A 17,757-nucleotide genomic window follows, 5' to 3' on the forward strand; every position below is an offset into this window, starting at 1 on the left:
AAAAGCTGATGGTGCACAGAAGGCTAAAGAGAGAGAAATGTGAGAGGGGGAGAGACAAGTTCCGAGAGCCTGGCTCGACTTGCATACTGTCCGAGGAGCGCCACGTGCGCCGCCTTTCCTCTCCCCTTCCCCATCCCGCACGGCATCGCGGCACCGACGGTGGAAACGCGGTGAGAGGGGAGGGAGATGGAGAAGAGGCCTGCCTTCGACGCATGGGTGTGCATCACAGCATCGATCCTGTTCTTACATGGGAAAGCAAACACACATCGGCAATGGTGAAGAGGGGCACTCGTGCGAGATCCGAGGTCGAAGCTGCGGTATCTGCCTGGAGTGTCTGTCTTCCTACGCACTCGTGCTTGCTCCTTCGCCTTCTGCCTCTGGGCACACACCCACACACACAGTCCCACAACAGTGCGCGCGTCCGCGCGAGAACGACTCCGCGCCGCTTTCTTACCCGCAAACAAAGTCGCCTACTCAAGAAGCACGGAGGCCCTTCAGAGCGGCGCACAGACAGGCCAATGCCGCGCGCTCGCTAAGAAACCCACACGCATGCCGACAGGTCCAGTGAGCATCTCAAGCTGCGGACTCCTCTGCACGCACTCGCTTCGCCTCCGCCTCCTCTTCATCGTCGTTCAGCTTGTCGGAGTCGGCGCGGGTGCGCTTGATGCTCACCCGCCTCGGCAGGCGGTTCTCCTCGTCCTCGAGCAGCGAGCCCCGGCCACTGGGCGGGTCAAGGCACTCCAAGGCGGCCACCGCCGACGATGCGAGAGAAGTTGAAGCAGCAAGGGATGAGATACCAGCGGTGTCGCCGCTGTGCTGGTCGGCCGCACTCGAAGTGGCAGCCGCCCCGGGCGGGGAGTCGGGTGCGCTCAGCGATGACTTGGACGGCTGCGCCGATGGTGGCACGGGTGTTCCCACCTCCTCGTTGTCTGAGTCGTCGTCGATGCTGCTGAGGGATGCGAGCGGGTCGCCTCCGTTTTCTCCGTCCTCGTCGCTGGTGGCCGCGGTGGAGTGGATCAGGCCGTGCAGACGTGCCTCAGAGCCGCCGTCCATAATCGGCGTGCCGAGCGGCGACTCCAGGCCAAAGTCGATCGCGGCGGCGTCGAAGTCGGCGAAGCCCGATATGGCGGAGCGTTCCACCGAGCTGGCGAGGCTGGAGGTCTCGGCTTCGGCCAGCTGGGCCTGCTCTGGGGTTTCCTCCAGTGCCCTCTGCAGGCGCTCGTACAGCACTGGCACCTTCTTGGATAGACGCTCTCCGAACTGCGAGAGTAGGACGGTGGCGACCGCCTCAAAAGGCCGCGCCGGCGGCGCTGCTGCCGTGGACGTCTTCTCCGCCTTGCTGATCGAGTCGTCGCCGTGGAGGATGGTGACAAACGGGCTTGGGCCCAACGAGCCGCCGCTGCTCATGGAGAAAGTGCCTTGAAGCTTCTCGCGGTGGACACCCTCGCAGACAGCGGCGACCAGGTGCGCCAGTGATGAGCTCAGCACATTGTCGCGGTGACTACACTGCAGGTACAGCAACAACGCTGTATGCAGCAGACTCGGCGCAGGGTCACCGGTGACGAGAGTCACGAGGCGTGCATCGCGACGGTCTAGCACGGTGGCCAGGAAAGACGTGACAGAAGACTGCAAGTTTGCCATCCGCCGCTGTGGTGAAACGAGCGTCGTGGCCAGCGCCGGCATCAGCTTCGACAACGTGAGCACCTCGAGCAAGCTATCGCACCGCGATGCATCCACCTTGGAGATGACGACCGCGACAATACGGAGGCCGTACACAATTTGCCGCTCTTGCACCAACGAAAGCTGAAGCGCACCGCCCGTGAACGGGAAGCAAGCACCGTTAACGCCGCCCCCGCTCGGGGGCGCCGGCGCCGTCACTCGCGCTGCCTGGTCCAGCATCTGTACGAGGTGCTCGGCGAGGTAAAAAAGCGGCGGGCGGTCCACATTGTTGCCCTCGATCCAGAAGCGCAGCACCTCGTGCCGGCGCGCCTCCAGCTGCGCGTTGTCGCCGAACATGGCGAGCGTCAGGGGGACCCCCACACCGCAGCACTGCACAGCATCAACGACGGACTGCGCCTCGGCACCCGAGCGGACTACCGTGATAGCGCGCAGCAGCAGCCGCAACAGGCACCGATCCGGGACCGCGTGCGCCTCGGCCACTAGATCCTCTACACACTCCGGAAAGTGCGAGGCGCAGCTGTAGAGGGTGTCGCACACGAGCTGCACCGCGCGCGGCGGCTCCACCGCCCACTGCTGCGCCGGAGGGTGCGCCAGCGTGCTGTCATAGTAACGCAGTGCGCACTCCAGCACCGCCGTCAGAAACGGCAGGGCCCCGACTCGCACAAGCGAGGAGAAGATCTCGGCGCGCATGTCAATGCCGATCATCGCGTTCTTCACCGTCTTGGCCACGTCGCCGACGAAGGCCGCCAACTCAAACAGGTGCGCCACCTTGCTGGGTTCAATAGAGGCGGGGTCCGCAGAAGGCGAGTCGATCCGTACCGCCTCCACGGTTGTGCGGAAGGCGTTGGGCAGGATCGTGGGCGACGCGACGACATCGGTCAGCAAGTTCATGGTGAAGCGCAGCGTGAAGGTGCTGAGGAGTGAGTAGGAGGCCGCATCGGCCGGCTCGAGGTTCAGCGGTATCAAGTCTCTCAGGAACCCACACGAGTACAAGACGTGGATGCGCGGCAGCATCGACTCTGGCAGGTGGCACGGGTCGTGAAAGGTGGCCCGCCGCTCCTCGAAGCTCACAAAGCCGCTCTCCTTGTCACGCCGGCCAAGGCCGTACTGCACAATGTCGATGCAGTCATCGATGCGCTCATTCTCGACAAGCTGAGCGACGATCTTCCCCTCCGTGTTGTAGGGGGACTGAAAGAGCGTGAGGACGATGCGTGCGATGAGCTCCATCGATGCGGTGTCCTGCTTCTCCCTGCTGGCGTGAAAGAGCTGCGCCAACTTCGTGAAGTATTGCGGGTCCTCGCGGACGTAGAGGCCAAAGCGCTTGTTCTGTGCCTGCGCCGCGTCCAGGATGCCGGCGAGGTTGTGTGGGTGCACGAGGAACTTGTCCGCAAGCGCTGGCACCCGTTCATCCTGTACGCGGCGCAGCCGCTCCGACTGCTGATACGACTTGATCTGGCGGTAAATGAACTCACAGCCGTCCTTGTCATCGAAGCTGCACGCGATTTCGTTGCTGACCGCCTCGTCATACCACAGCAGAATGGTCTCGCCCTGAATCGTGTAGACGTCGTCCAGACTGACGTAGCTGGAGAGGAGGAGGTCGTTGGGGTTGTCAGTGGAAAAGATCTGCAGCCGCGCCGCGAGCCTCGTGCCCGTTTCCTCGTCTGTCGCCTTCCCTCGCTTGCCGCCTCCCCCAGCGGAAACCCCTGCTGCGCCGCCACCGCCGATGGAGCCATCCGCGGAGCTTATCGGCAGCTGCTCCTTCACGATGGAGACGACGCCAAACCCGATTTCTGTCCACTGGCCCGTCTCATGCGAGGCGAACAGCTTTGCCTTCGTGATCGGGTCTGCGCTTTCCATGGCTGGTGGCGCTCCCTCCGAGGCGGTGAGCGAGGGAGGCCGGATATGTGTGTGTGGCGGGGAAGCGCTTCGATGCCCGGGTAACCGTGTCGGTGCGACTGTACCTGCGGTGTCTTCTATGGGAAGGGAGGATAGCGGGTGAGTGTGCGAAGGAGGGAAGGTGCCACCTCGCCTCTCTCTCGCACGGCTGCTTTATATTGTATATGGCACTTCTATTTTCGGATGTGTGCGTCGGTTGTCCGCGCTGCAGGCGGCTGACTGCTCGCCTCTTGCAGTCGTGAGACCGAGGGAGGGAACGGATTGGTGATGCAGCCAGGGCGAGACAGAGCGTCCGACGCTGCGGCGGCGGCTGGTGCGCGTCACGGATGGAGAACAAGGGAAGAAGGGGCGGGCTCGCCAAATCAAAAGCGTCTAGACCGGCCCGCGAGATCGCACCAACGGCTCTCACACGAGGAGACCACTCACCGAGTGGCACCCGACAGGAGAGAAGGGGGGAAGGGGAAGGGCAGCAAGCAGAGAAGCCACGTTCACCGTATTGATTATGCACCGTTACATGCAAAGGCAAAACGAAAAGAAGAGGAAAGTAAAAGTTCTTCGCAGCAGCACCGTGTGCGCACCGAGAGAGGTCGGCGAGAGTGTGTTGCCCTCCTCGGCCTGCGCGGTTGTGCTCTCCACCGAGGGACGGCGAGAAGACAGTTCAAGAGGCCCCTCAAAGCGATGTCTCCTCTACTCAGTGGCACACACGCACGCGCACGCACCCGGCCTTCCTGCGGATATGGGGTGGGGTGCGGAAGTACGAGTTCGAGGAGTGGGGGGGGGGGAGGCCGAGCGGGGCAGCTGTTGGAGGCAGCGAAACAAAAGGGTGCAGAGGAAGGATGGCGCGATGGTGGGAGAGAGGCGAGGGCAGGGCAGCGATGGCACACGATGGGGGAAGGGAGGAGAAAGCGGTGGGCGACGAGTCGATCCACGAGCAAAGCAGAGGTGTCAGCGGGTGCTCGTAAAAGAGCCTGGCGTGCGTGCGTGCTGAGCCCTGCGAATGGGTCCCACCTCTACTGAAAAGCGCGCCGTGGCTCTGTCATGTTTGCAAGTCGAGTCCGTCAAGTCTAATCTTCAAGTCTCAGTTGTGCACATGTGCAGAGGGAGAAAGAAAATGTACTCTAGCGCGGTAGTGGAGCGCAGAGAGAAGAGATGCACGCACACGCACCAGTACGAGCACCAAAAGACAGAGAGGAGGATGCAGGCGGACGAGAGCGAGAAGGAGCGAACGGAAGAGCCGAAGCGCGTGCTGCAGCAAACAACATGAGGGTAGAGAAGGTGGCAGTAGTGGCGGTAGAAGAGGTGTCGGAACATATGGAGCAGGGGCACCGTCTGCAGGATTCGCATTGGAAGGAAACAAGTCGGCTGAGCAGCTGAGCTGACGAAGGCGAAAGAAAAACACCACCCCGAAACGCCTTCCTTGCGGCACACGAAACGACACCCCGTTATGATGGCATTTACACGCTGTGCATCACGCCGTCTTCCCTCGCTTACTGCACTCCCCTCACTTCTCTGCCGATCTAGCGAGCGCTCTGCGAGGCCGCTGAATGGCCGAGCTGGGCGCCGCGCAAGAGGAGATCGTCAACCTCGGCGGCCAGCGCGTTTGCCCGCTCCAGCCGCGTTGCGTTCCGTGACCGCTGGTCGCTCAACATTTTTGAGTAGCGGAGGAAGGACTGTGACAGCTCCAGCGAGTCGACAGACAGACTTCGGCATCGTGTGGGGGTCGTGTCATGTGAAGCTAGCGACATGGTACCTTGGGTTCCGCGAGACGTCTTCGCTGCTGAGGGGCTGGAGACTGCGCGTCGAGGGCTGCTCTGTGCGGTGATGCCCCACGCAGCGATGCTTGCACCACCCTCTCCCGACGAGACACCTTGGTTGCTGCGGCGGGGAGATGGTGAGACCGTGAGGGCCTGCGACGAGTTCTCCGCCTTATCCTGGGGACTGGTGGTCCTGCCGCTTTCCTGCACGTTCCTCGACCCTTGATGAAAGGAGCCGTCACGCGCAGGCGCTGCGGGGTCAGCACCTGAGGCTTCTAGCAGAAACGCCACACGCTCGCGCAGCTGCATCACCTCCGTCTCCCACTGCTCCCGCTCCTGCTCCATCAGGCCAGCAACACACGCGGTTAGCCACGCCGCCTTCTCCGTCGCGCACCGCGCATACAGTTCTGTGGCGCCGAAGAGATGCATCTCGAAACTCGCCAACGTCGCCACACAGGCCATCTCTGCAGCAGCACCCGCATCGCCTGCCAGCCCATGTTGAAGGCGCGCCACCGCTGCCCGCTCCTGCTGCACTTGCCGCTCGCAGTCCTCCTCGACGGACCGCAGGCGGCCCTCCAGCAATGCCTTTTCAGTGGCCAGTCGTGCCACGTTCCTCTCGGAGCGGCGCAGCTTCTCCGTGTGCTCGAGCCTCAGCAGTTCCGTTTGGCGTTCCACAGCCCGCTGGATAGATGACTGGGTGGCGCGCCGGCATTGCTGGAGCTCGTCCTCCAGCAGCCGCTGGTGGCCCGCCAGCTCGTCGATTTCGGACAGGCAGCTCTGCCGTATGAGCTGTGTGTCACGCGAGTACTTTTCGGCCCAGCTCGCCGCCTCTGACTTCAGCTGCTGTTCCAGCTCTCCGTAGCGGGCCTCCGCTCTGGACTGCTCCCTCGCAGCCGCGGCGAGGGAGTCGGACAAGGCGCGCACCTTCGCCTCGTAGCGCTCCACATCGACGCGGTGGCGCGCCTGCAGCGCTTCCTCAACCGCGGCGCACGCTGTTCGCAGCTGCTGCGACATCTCCGCCTGCGTGCCGCGCAGCTGCGTGTCGTACTCGCGCATCGCCGTCATGAGCGTGCGCGTGGTCGACTCCGAGGCGGCGTAGAGAACGAGGAGCTGCTCCTTAGACAGCGCCAGCTGGCTAAAGTCCTCGGCATCCTGAGCGGCCCACACCTGCGCCTCAGCGGATGCCTTGGAGAGGGAGGCGGCGCGATGGGCCACTCCAACCAGCGACTTTGCCTCCGCCAGCTGCACTTTCGTTTCGACAAGAAGCCTCTCGAGGAATCGCACGCGATCGCGCAGCCCGTGCCTCTCTGGTGTAGAGCCGGCGGGCGAGGTGGTGGAGCCCACAGCACTGGTGGTGGCGCCGAGGGAGCTGCGCTGCGAACAAGCAGCCTGAATGGGGTTGTCGGGAAGCCCAGGTGACGAGGGCGGGGTCACGGGTAGCGACGGCGCTTTCGGCTCCGGCGATGAGGGTGGCACCGTCCTCACCGCAGCCGCCACGTCTGCAGGTAAGGTGGCATCGGGGCCGGCACCCCTCTGATGAGCGGATGCGATTCCTGGTACGTGAGCGAGAACTTGCGCCCGCAGCTGCGCCATCGTACTCGCATTCTCCGAGAAGCGCTGCAGCAATCTCTCCGAGAACTCATCGGCCTCCACCAGCACGCCGCTCACGCTATAAAATGTCTCCTCGCGGCCCGTGGTGTCGACGTAGAAGGCGTCTAGCGCTCGGGTATACCGGTCCGCAAGCGCGCTCAGCCGCTCCTGCCACGACTCCGTCGACGCTAGGGACGCCTGCGCCGAGCCGGCCTCTCGGGAAGTGGGATACTGTTGTCGTTGTTGCTGAGCGTCCGCGTGCATCTCCCCTGCAAGAGAACGCTGCTCCGCCAGTAGGCCCCTCATGCTCTCTCGCAGGCTCGCCAGCGCCTCCTCAGAGTGAGCCCGCTTCTCCTGGATGACAGCGAGTTCGGCCGCGTGATCGCGTCTGTGCGCAGCAGCCCCACGCAGCGCTGCCAGGCGCACAAGTTCAAGGAGGTGGCGCACCGTCGAGGGCACATCGGCCTGTCCCACCTGGTGGCTGAACGCAGCGGTCAGATGAGGAGACGACAGCGCCAGCGCTTCAAGGAAAGGCTCAGCAAGGAGGGGACCGCACTGCGCTGAAGGGGTGGTGTCGGCTTCGCACTCCGCTTCACATGAGTCACCTGTGGCCGTCACGTAACTCTCGATCGACCGAAGGCGCGGCACCAGGTCTTCAGGGACGAGCTGCACAAGTGGCGGCGTCATGGCCATTGCGCCGGTGGAGCGGCGCTGACCACCACCATCGCCAGTAGTCACTTCCGCGTTGTTTGCGTCCACCTCACGCTCGCCAGGTGCCCGCCCGCTCACGTCAAGTGCGCTGTCGCCATCGGAGGTGCGCGTCTTTTCCGCGCCGGTTTCTTCTGGCGACGGCGCGATTGCACCGCTGACGCGTGCGTTGCGCACCACCACCTCCTCCTCCGCCTGTGCCGCGTAGGCAGCAAGCTCATCTCTGCGCGCTACCGAAACCTCTGTCACAGCCTTCCCAGCCGCATCCGCGAAAGCCTCCATCGCAGCTGCCTGATGCTCCGCAAGGCTGCCGTGCGCCAACTCTCGCCACTCGGCCATTCGAGCAGTAAAGACGAGAGTGCTGCGGCGGGCACGCCGCTCCTCGGTGGCGGTACGCAGCAGCAGCTCCGTGTAGTGTACCTCCGCGTCATACAGCGTGCGCACGTGTTGCAGCTCTCCTCGCAAGTAGGCCGCCTCCTCCTCCGCCACCTCCTTCGCTGCCTGCAGCTTGTGCTGCTGGGAGTGGCACAGCTCCTTCTCCTGAGCCGCATGCCGCACCTGCCGCCGCACTTCCACCGCACGCTCCTGCGCAATCTCGATAGTGAAGGATGCCCATAGAGAAGCCTTGGCAGCTGCGCAGGCGTCGATCAGCGTTGTCCTGACAGTTTGCCATTCCCATATTCGTATGATCATTCCTCGGCGCTGCCGGGCCGTGCGCTGCGCCTGCCGCTCTGCGGCCCATGCACGCCATCGGCTGTAGGTTGCCTGAGCGCAGTACTCTACCACAAGGCAGCCCACGTGGTCCAGCTGCGCTTGCATCGTACCTGCCTGTTCGTCCCGCTGTGCGACATCCGCGGCGTAGGCTGTCTGCGCGATCTTGAGCTGCTGTGCATGTCGCTCGGCGAGTTGTTCCACCTCCTTCGCCTGCGCACGCCGCAGGGCTGCACATCGTTCCTGGTGGATGGACTGCAGCTGTGTCTTCTCCAGCATGTGCTCGCGCTGTAGGCGCTGCAACGCCGTGTCGTGGCTGGTGTGCGCGCGTGCCAACTCCTTGCCGTGCCGCTCCATCATCTCCCTTCTGGACGCCGACAATCGCGCCTCTAACGCGGCCACGCCGCGCCTCTGCCGTGCCCAATCCCGCCACGTGGTCCACACAGCCAGTGTCTGCGCGTACAATACCCCTCGCTCCAGGGCACACGCCGTCCGCGCAGTCGCGATTTTTCGCACCGCAGCATGTGCTGCTTCGATCTGGTGGCAATGCTGCTGCCAGCCCTCGCACACGGCTGTGAGCTGTGCCGCGTCGCCGTGCAGAGAAGCCGTCCACACCTTCAGTACTTTGCTCTCACGCGTGAGCAGCGTTGTCCACCACTGCCCCTCGTGCGCCTCAATGTACAGCCGCTGCTGCGCTTCCTGCAACAGCAGGCCAGAGGCACGACTGCTCCACCATTTGTCCTCCACGCCGCGCCGCTCCATCTTCTCCCGCAGCATAGCCGCTGACAGCTCGCCGTTCCGCACCTCACTGTCGTAGTAGGCGCCATCTCGCTCGCGTTGCGTGCGTGCGGCGGCCTCCAGCTGCGACTGCAGTCGCACGTTTGCGCGACGCAGCTGCTCCAGCTCGTCGCGAAGGTGCGCCACCTCTGCGTGGTGACGCGAGGACTGCTCTTGGTGCTGGACGAGCAGTTGACGACGTTGGGTCTCCATTTTGTCCGAGAGGCTGCAGATGCTACGCTGCGACTTCTCGCTAGAAGTGGTGTGGCTATGACCCAGCCACCGGATGAAGGACCGGGCCCGCAGCGCCGCACTCTCCGCGGAGGCGACGCGATCCGTTAGGAGTGCCTCCACCACATGTGCAGCTTTACAGCGTCGTTCCCATGACTGGCTGGATGCCTTGCTTCGCTTGAGCAGCTGCTCGGACTCGGCGAGTGCATTCTCCAACCGCACGCAGCGCTCACTCAGCGGGGCAAGTGTATCGACGTCGCGTGCCAGCTTAGCCGCCTCCTGCCGTAGGCTGCCATGGCGGTGCTGCAGACGGCCGATGAGTCCTAGGATGGTGTGGTGTGCGTACTCCTCCTTGCGCCGCACCGCCTCGGCCACCTCCTGCAGCTGCGCCTTCCAGCAAGCGTTCACGTGGTCGAGAAAGTGCTCAGATGACTCCGCGAGCGCAGCATGCGCCTGCTGCTCGGTGGTCAGCGCTGCCTGCAGGCTGCACACGGTGTCGCGAAGCGTCGCCTCCTTGCGTGCGAAGAGCTGCTCAGCGGCCTCCTGCTGACGGACGTACGTACGTGTGCGCTCGCTAAACTCCACGGTCATGTCCCGCAGAGCTGTGCGAAGGCGATGCACTTCGTCCTCGTACTGGGCGCATTCCTTCTCTTGAGTTGCTACCGCGGTGGCGATGCGGTCGCGCTCGCCGACGTCCCTGTTGAGACGCGCATGCAGATTCTGCTGGGTGGCGGCGAGCTCGCCACGGAAAAACTGCGCTCGCTGCTCCGCCTCTGCCGCTGCGGTCTTGAGACGCTGGCAGCGGCGCTGCTGCACTCGAGACCGCCACGTGAAAAGCGCCCGTCGCGCTGCCGTCACTCGCTGCCGCTGGACGAGTGCGTCGCAGGTGGCGGATTGGTACGTCTCTCGAGCAGCTTCCCGCCGCCGCGTGTACTCGCGAGCGAGGTTGCGCACCATTGCTTTCTTCATCCACATGAGCAACACGCTGTGCGCGAGGCGCTGCTGGCGCCGTTCTAGCTTGAGACGCAGAATGCCGTCTTCGAGGTGATGCCGGCGCTCCCACTCGAGTCGGAGCGCTCCATCGTGGCGGTCGCGTTCCTCTGCCAGCTCCTTCGAGTGCGCATCGAAGTACCGCTGCATGCTCTTTTTGGCCGACTGTAGCTCCTTCTCTTTTACCCGGACATTCTCCAGGCGCGCCGCCTTCTCCTCAAGAGCGCCGAACTGTTCGTAAAAGATGTGTGCGCAGCGCTGGAGCAGCAGCGAGGCCGCCTCCTGCCTCCGATGCACGGAGGTATGCAGATCCACGTAGTACGGGTTATCCAGGGCGACGCCTGTCTCGAGGCCAACCGCCGCAGCCTTGGCAACGTTGTCGGCACCCCGCCCTTCTGCTTCCTCCTCCACATATGCACGGAGAAGCGCGAGCTCATCCTGCGCACCCAGAAACGCGGCCTGCGCCTGCTGCAGTGACTTGGCCAGCTCCTCCATGTGGTGCTTAGTGGCGTGTGTGGAGAGTCCGTGCCTGCCCTTTATTGGACCGCCCCACCCGAGGCTGATGGGGTACCCTGAGTGCCGCTGAGAAGGTCTGTGTCGAGTGCGGGCTGCGCGCATCAGCGTGTGTTGGGACGGGGCACGGACGGAAAGGCACGATGGAAATAGGCAAAAGGCGGGTCTTGCAGAGATAAGGGCGAAAGGGAGACGATGCGCCACGGCAGTCGCCCCACCATAAAGTCGTGGCGTGAAACCAACTGACGGGGACGCCGCGGAGCGAGAAGGCTGTCGCTGCTGCTCGAAGCGGCAGCACACGCAATCTGCGCGCCTGAAGTGTGGGGGCTGCGCTTGCAGCATGACGCAAGCCGCCACCCCAGCGGAGAAAACGGAGAAGGCGCGAGGCATCCAGAAAAAACACCGCACAACGCACTTCCGTGTGTGTCCCTTTCCTCGTGCCGCTACGTCATCCCTTTTCTTAGCCTTTGCTCTCTTTAGCGCCGGACCGCGCATTCGACTGCGGATGCACCCGTGTGTAACACCGGCACACCGTTAGGAAGCGCGCAGTAGAGCTCCAAGATGCAAGTGTCAGAACCCACAGGTGCCGGTGGTATCAAGAGAAAAGGGATACCTAGGAGCCTGGGTGGGTGGGGGTGGGGCGACGCACCCAACGGCGTCACACGGCCAAGGCACGCATGCACACGAGCTAAAAAAAGTGCATGCAAATCGCCCCCCGCAAACGAGCACGCGCCTTCCGGGGCAGCAAAAGCGCTTGCGTGACGGTGTAAGAGCGCGTGTAAGCACCAGCGGAGGGACGAGGCACCAAACCGCCCGAAGCGACAACACACGCGGGCGAATGCCGTGGCGAATACGAGGAGAGAGAGAGAGGCCACGCATACATACGCATATGCATTTATATAGATCTTGTTGAGGGAACGCCTTCTTGCGGGTAGACGTGTGCGCCGCAGCTGTGCAAAGGGCTGTGCGTGTATGTCATCGTCTGCTGCCCGTCGCTGCCGCCGATGGCCCTCGGAGAAGAGACGCGGCCAGACGAAGCCCCCCAACCCCGCAGATGACCATTGTATACTCTCAAATACTATAAAGAGGCGCGCCTCTCACCATCGGCAGCAGCGGCGGGCAGCATCACTCTCTCGGGGGAGCGGCCAAGACAGAAAAATGGAAAAGGCGTTTGACAGAGACACCAGCCAGGAAGCGATCCACGCCGAGGGCCACGCACGAGAGGGTCGACGGCGAACGGGGCATGGCACGCGCGGCACGAGCACTTACAGACAGCTGAGGAGACGCACAGCTGATCTGGGGTTCGACGACGCTGCACGGCGACTGGCTCACAGGCGCAGGAGAAGGCAGAAGAAGAAATTGAGTCGTCGTCACTTCCTCTCACTGTGTCACATTCTGGTGTGGCGCTGCGACGAGCTTTCTGAGAACATGGAGGCCGAGCGCCTAGCCAGTCGGCTCTCCACGTCAATGAAACTGGCACACCGATCCATGAGACGATCAAACCGCAGCGTCATCTCACCATCGCAGCGGCGCAGCACCATCACAGCTCTGTCCACCTCCTCAATTATGACATCCTCTACCTCCACCAGCTCTTCCGTTGCCACGGCAAGTTCTTCAATAACCTTGTGCAGCTCGTCCTCAATAACCCCTTTCGCGGCGGCCAGGCTGCTGTCACTCAGTGCACCTTCGTCACCAGAGAGCTGCTTACTGGCAGCATTCTCAGCACCATGCGCGCCGGAAGACGCAGTAGCCTCCGCAGCACCAGCCTCACGGGCTGCGTCTAGCGTAGCTTGAAGCCCTGCAAGCTCCGCCTCCAGCGCATGCACCTCCGCGCGCCGCGCCGCTAGATCTGCCACCTCGCGCGCGACAGCATCGCGTTCACCTTGCACTCGCCGCACACTCACAAGGCTCTCCTCGTACTCCTCGAGGGCTTTCACTTGGCGCGCAGCTGCAGCTCGCTTGTCCTCGGCTATATCGCGCTCTGTCGTGTCGCGCAGTTCCTCCAACCGCTGCACCTCTGTTCGCAGAGCAGTAGCTTCCAGCTCCATCGAGTGCATCTGATGACTGAGAGCGGCCTCCTGACGCTGTAGTGCATCGACTCGGCGGTCGTAGTGCTCACACCGCTGGCGCAGGATGCCCGCCCGCTCCACCCACGCAGCGATGCTGATACGCCGCGTTAAGTAGCGCTTCACGCCGTCCATCAGCAGCATCTTCGCATCCACCTGGTCCGTGTACAGCCGGCACGTCGCATTCACATAGGCGACGTACGAGTCGAGCATTTTGAGATACGCTGATAGTTCCTGCTCCCGCTGGCGCAAGCTTTCCACAGAAGGTTCCAGGCTCTGGAAGACCCGCGCCGTGCGCCACAGCTCAGCGGTGTGATACTGTCCTTCGTCCACCAGTACGTGCCGTTTCCGCTCCCTCTGCACAAGCTCCGCGCATGGCGTCTGCAGCTCCTCGTGGTGCAGAGAGAGTGTAGCCTCTTTGGCGTAGTAGTCCGGGCACCGTTTTCGCACCTTCGCCTCTATCTCAAGGGCCCTGGCAGACGCCGACTCATCTAGTCGACACGCACTAGCAGCCCGTCCATTCGCGACCATGTTGGCGCCATCGATAAGGGCGCTTGCTTCCTTGAGAGAGTCGAGCTTGCGGATCTCTGCACCCCGACTACTTTCACAGCTCTCGTTTTGTGCTCTCCCTGGTGGTGTAGCGACTAGCGGCTCTACTGCCATGCTGAGTGCTGATGCTCCCGATGTCGCGGGCAGCGCTGACGCAGTACGCCTCGTCTCCGATGGCGGCGACGTGGAAGTTGTACCGTCTCCCAGGAGGCTTGGCTTACCCGCGGGGGACTCCCTCAGACGCCGCAGCATAAGGAGGCGATCGACAGACTCGTCCAACTGTGCGAAAGGGTCACTGTTCGACGCGCGTGAGGGGCCGGAGGGCGGTGTGCGCGGCGTAGTCGCGCTCGGCTTCTGCGGTTGTGATGTCTGCCACGATGCGTTTCTAATGCTAGGCGCCACGGACATCAGCAGGTCACCCGTCATGCGCTGGAAGAAGGCGGAGCGGGAGACTGGCTGACGCAGCAGTGGCGCCAAGCCCCGAGCGGGCGTACCCTTGGCAGTCCCGTTCCCCGAGGCACCAGCAGGAGGCACGGCCAACGACGAAGCCGCGGTGGGGTGCCGCCGTCGCTCGCTGCTGCACCCGAAGCAGCACGCGTCGATGCACGGGCGGCTCGCGTGCTCGCCCCGTGCGGAGATGCACGTGAGGATCGTCAGGCAGTCGACAGACACACCAGGCAGCAGTACAGGCAGCAGGGGGTTGTCTAGCACGTTGCCCTGGCGCCGGCACACCAGCATCTCGCAGAGTGCCTCCATTGTCGTACCAAAGCTGGCGCCAACGTCGCAAACGGACGGCACCAGCGAAAAGAGGTGCTCAGCGCACAAAACACGATCGCCCGCCGTCGAATCCCTCGCCGGCGCGTACACAGCCAGCCGTACCTGCTGCACACACGCAGCCGTGTCGTCTCGCCCCTCGCTGCGGGGGCCGCAGCAGAGCTGCTTCAGCGTGCTCTTGAAGAGCTGGCGCTGCGCCGATGTGCGAAGCGGCACAGATGTGCGCTTGTTCCACAGCGATATCCCCTGCTCGGCAGCCGTCCCCGAGGACGACGCTGAGCCGCGACGATGTGCCCGCCCCGCCGCCTCCAGCAGGTCCTCCTCTCCCCACGGGTACACGCGAACCACGTTGAAGACGCACTCATACGCGCTCTGAGAGTGACGGGCGCCAGCGATGCGCTCCACCTCCTCGGCAGCGAGGAGCAACACGTTATAAAACGTCTCGCCCACGTGCGACACAGGATCTCCATGGACTATGGTGGTGCGGCGCGGCACATCGCGGAAGCTCGGTGCACGCCGCTGCACCGCAGAGCCGAACTGCAGTCTCAGGCCATCGGCAACGCAGCAGGAGTACAGTGTATTGTGAAAGGGTGCAAAGACGACTTCATCAAACGGGAAGGGGTCAGAGATCAAGTCTCCGGCGCAGTGCAGGGTCACCTGATGATCCCCTGAAACGGACAGCGTCGCCTCCTCGCCGTTGGCCCAGGGGTAGATGTACACCCCTGTCTGGATCCTGTGCACTCGATAGGCGAGCATTCCTTTGCCAGCGAAGGAGAAGAGACCAGAGGCTGCCGAGTCCACGCGGCTCCTCAGTTGCCAAGCGAAGCGTAAGTGCCCGCACACGCCGCCGGTGCGAGTAGTTCGGCAGAGAGATAGAAGATGCGGAGAAACTCAGCGCGCGTGAGACGGAGCCGGTGGCAGTGGAACGTCGGTGTCTGCTTTAGTGTGTGTGCGTGTCTGCCTGTGGAGCTCCGCCAGTGACAGCGGCGATGTATGGCAACCGCGAGGTATACGAAGACAACGAAGGGAGGCCCACCGAAGAAGGTGGTGAGCGGGGACGCGTATGGCAATGATACCGTGGATAGCAGCGATGGTGGGGCGGTGGATGGAGGGGTGCGTGACGGGTCCTTTGGACGCAAAAGATGAGCGACGCGCATACATTGAGGGTCACAGAGCAGAACTAAAAGAAGAGAATGAGAGAAGGAACGCACACCGCGGGTCTGCGATCGATGCACGGGCACGATTATGACGAAAGGGGAAATCAAAAGACCAGATGCTCGAATGAACGCCGAGGCCGCAGCCACATCCATGGCCGTGGTACTGCGCTCGCTGCACCTCGATGTGTCCCCCTATGCCTCCCCGCCTCTCGCACACACCGAGTTCAACCTCGCAAGAGAGTCTCCTATGCTTCGGCCGTGAAAGGGAAGGGGGGCAGCAGTCGGCACAGCAGTGGGCAGCGTGCACGTGCGGCGAATGCGTATGGGTCTTGTCGCACGCGCACGAGGAGCATAACTTCCCTGGACAAAATAGAGATACCGCGGCGTGCCAAGATGCCGGTGTGAGCAAGCCAGTGACTGACTTTGTGGTGGCGCAAGAGCGAGGGTTAAGAGGCAGGGGAGGGCGGAAAGAGACTGGAAGACGCGCGCCCTGCCGGCGAAGGAGGACAGATGTGGTATGAGCAGCGCAGGAAAGCAACGCAGCCTTTTGATACGCCGCTGTATAGAGGCGGGAACGCAAGTAGCGCGCATCGGCCGTAGCGAGCCGCATACCGCTGTTCCCCTTGAATAGAATACCGTTCGTCAAGCTTCCGCGGCATCACCTGTGTTGCCCAGTGGTGGGCAGGGACACATCGCACCCGAGTGCGCAACGGCACACGACACCGGCTTTGTGACGCACGTGAGAGGGAGAGAGGAGGAGACAAACGTGCGAAAGCCCACCCAGCAAGTGTCTCGTGAGCTTGGTGCCGCCGCCATCACTTGCGAGGAGTAAAGATGGTCGCGAACGCGTCTGTGGTGCACGAGAAATCGTCGATGAGCCGGCGTTCTGGGAATGTCACGCTTTCGCTCTGCCGACGAGACGACCCCGGCAACGATGGCGCCTGCACTGGAGTGGGGGGCAGTGCCTTTCCGGCGCTTGACGGTGGTGCACTCGAGCTGGCAGATGCATTGGCGGCACGGATGTGGAGAGGCGCCGCTGCTCCTGTCGGGGATTCGTGAGGGCACGCACGACATTTCGCGCTTGGTGTTGACGAGGCCGAAGCGGCCGCTGCACACAGGTCGAGCAGCGCATGCTTCACCGTTACCTCCAAAGTGCCGAGCGCCCGTGTTGCATGGGAGACAGATGCAGCTTCGCAGCTGTCCCGTTGATCTCTCTTCCAGCTCTCCTGGTCTCCCTCCAGCGTCGACTGAGCAGCAGTTCGACACAACGAGTAAATCAAGTCGCAGCTTTCATCAGTGATGCGCAGTGGCAGTCTTTCAAGTCCGGCTTCGGCTGCGCTCTCCTGTTCCACGATGAGTTGTAATCGAGCCGCCACAGACGCCGCAAGCGCCGCGACATCACGCTCCAAGTCGCGCATGAGTTGCGGCTCCACTGCCGCTGCGCGTTGTTCTGCAGGCTTCGCGGCGCCCGTCCTCTCGGCATCCTCGGTGGCACGGCAAAGAAAGGCGCTGAAGTCGCTCTGCTCTGCTCCCAGAGCGGCCTCGCGAACGCGCTTCTCATTGAGTGCGCGCTGCTCGTCTGCCCACCGCTTCCGCTCTTGCGCCGTTGCCTGGAGAGATGCGACAGCCTCATGGAAGTGAAACTCGACCTTCGCTGTGAATTCCTCCAGGTACGCCTCGATCAGCTCGTAGTGGCGTTTTGCGGCGTCGCGGAGCATTTCGTAGTGCTGCTGCTCTTCTTGGGCGAGCAGCTTCTGCCGCCGCGTCTCCTCGACGGCCTGGCGCAGATCGTGAAGCTCCTTCTCTAGGTCCTGGCGGCTCCTTTCCGTCGACGTCTGAAGGCCCTTCAGCTCTGCCGCACACTCCCGCTTGGCCCGATGCAAGTCCCTGATATTGTCCTCCAGTCTTTCAATGTACTCTAGGCACTCTGTCTCCTGAGCCCTGCAGGCTTCAGTCACTGCCGATGCGTGGGCGACAGCCTGTCTAGCCCGCTCCTCCATTTTACGCACATCATCCTCGAGTCCGTCGTGAATGTCTACCAAGAGTTCATGGCGCCGATCAGCATACTCAGCAAAGGTGCTGAGACTCGCCAGCACCGGCGAGGTCACGTTAAACGCCGGCTTCTTGGCAAACTGTCGCCTGAGTGGCGCAGGAGACGGCGAGCCTCTCCCGCTTAACGTCATTGGCATCTCCCTGTTAGCCTGTGGAGTGCACGCGAGGAGGGGGGGGGGGCGAAGTATGTCAGCGAGCAGCACGGGAAAGGGCGGAGAGAACGCGAGAGAGCGGTAGTTGAAGACGTCCGACAGACAGAGACAGTCAGAGCCGGAGAGCGATGAGCAGTGCGAAGGTGCAGCCAGCGTC

General features: G+C 63.1%; 4 protein-coding genes across 4 annotated transcripts; all 4 read right to left on the minus strand.

Annotated features, from left to right (window-relative positions):
* Positions 1-573: 573 nt before the first annotated feature.
* LDBPK_313090 (hypothetical protein, conserved) lies at positions 574-3,537 on the minus strand (the record flags this gene model as incomplete). Its single annotated transcript, XM_003863346.1, has 1 exon — positions 574-3,537. The coding sequence occupies one exon, from the start codon at positions 3,535-3,537 to the stop codon at positions 574-576; it is 2,964 nt and encodes a 987-aa protein (XP_003863394.1).
* Positions 3,538-5,093: 1,556 nt separating this feature from the next.
* LDBPK_313100 (hypothetical protein, conserved) lies at positions 5,094-10,955 on the minus strand (the record flags this gene model as incomplete). Its single annotated transcript, XM_003863347.1, has 1 exon — positions 5,094-10,955. One exon carries the CDS (start codon positions 10,953-10,955, stop codon positions 5,094-5,096), a length of 5,862 nt encoding a protein of 1,953 aa, XP_003863395.1.
* A 1,283-nt stretch (positions 10,956-12,238) lies between these two features.
* Positions 12,239-14,995, minus strand: LDBPK_313110 (hypothetical protein, unknown function; the record flags this gene model as incomplete). Its single annotated transcript, XM_003863348.1, has 1 exon — positions 12,239-14,995. One exon carries the CDS (start codon positions 14,993-14,995, stop codon positions 12,239-12,241), a length of 2,757 nt encoding a protein of 918 aa, XP_003863396.1.
* A 1,216-nt stretch (positions 14,996-16,211) lies between these two features.
* Positions 16,212-17,585, minus strand: LDBPK_313120 (hypothetical protein, unknown function; the record flags this gene model as incomplete). The annotated part of the gene is made up of 1 exon (XM_003863349.1): positions 16,212-17,585. One exon carries the CDS (start codon positions 17,583-17,585, stop codon positions 16,212-16,214), a length of 1,374 nt encoding a protein of 457 aa, XP_003863397.1.
* Positions 17,586-17,757: the final 172 nt, after the last annotated feature.

The sequence above is a fragment of the Leishmania donovani genome, chromosome 31 (assembly GCF_000227135.1).
Source record: "Leishmania donovani BPK282A1 complete genome, chromosome 31".
In the NCBI taxonomy this organism is placed as follows: domain Eukaryota; phylum Euglenozoa; class Kinetoplastea; order Trypanosomatida; family Trypanosomatidae; genus Leishmania; species Leishmania donovani.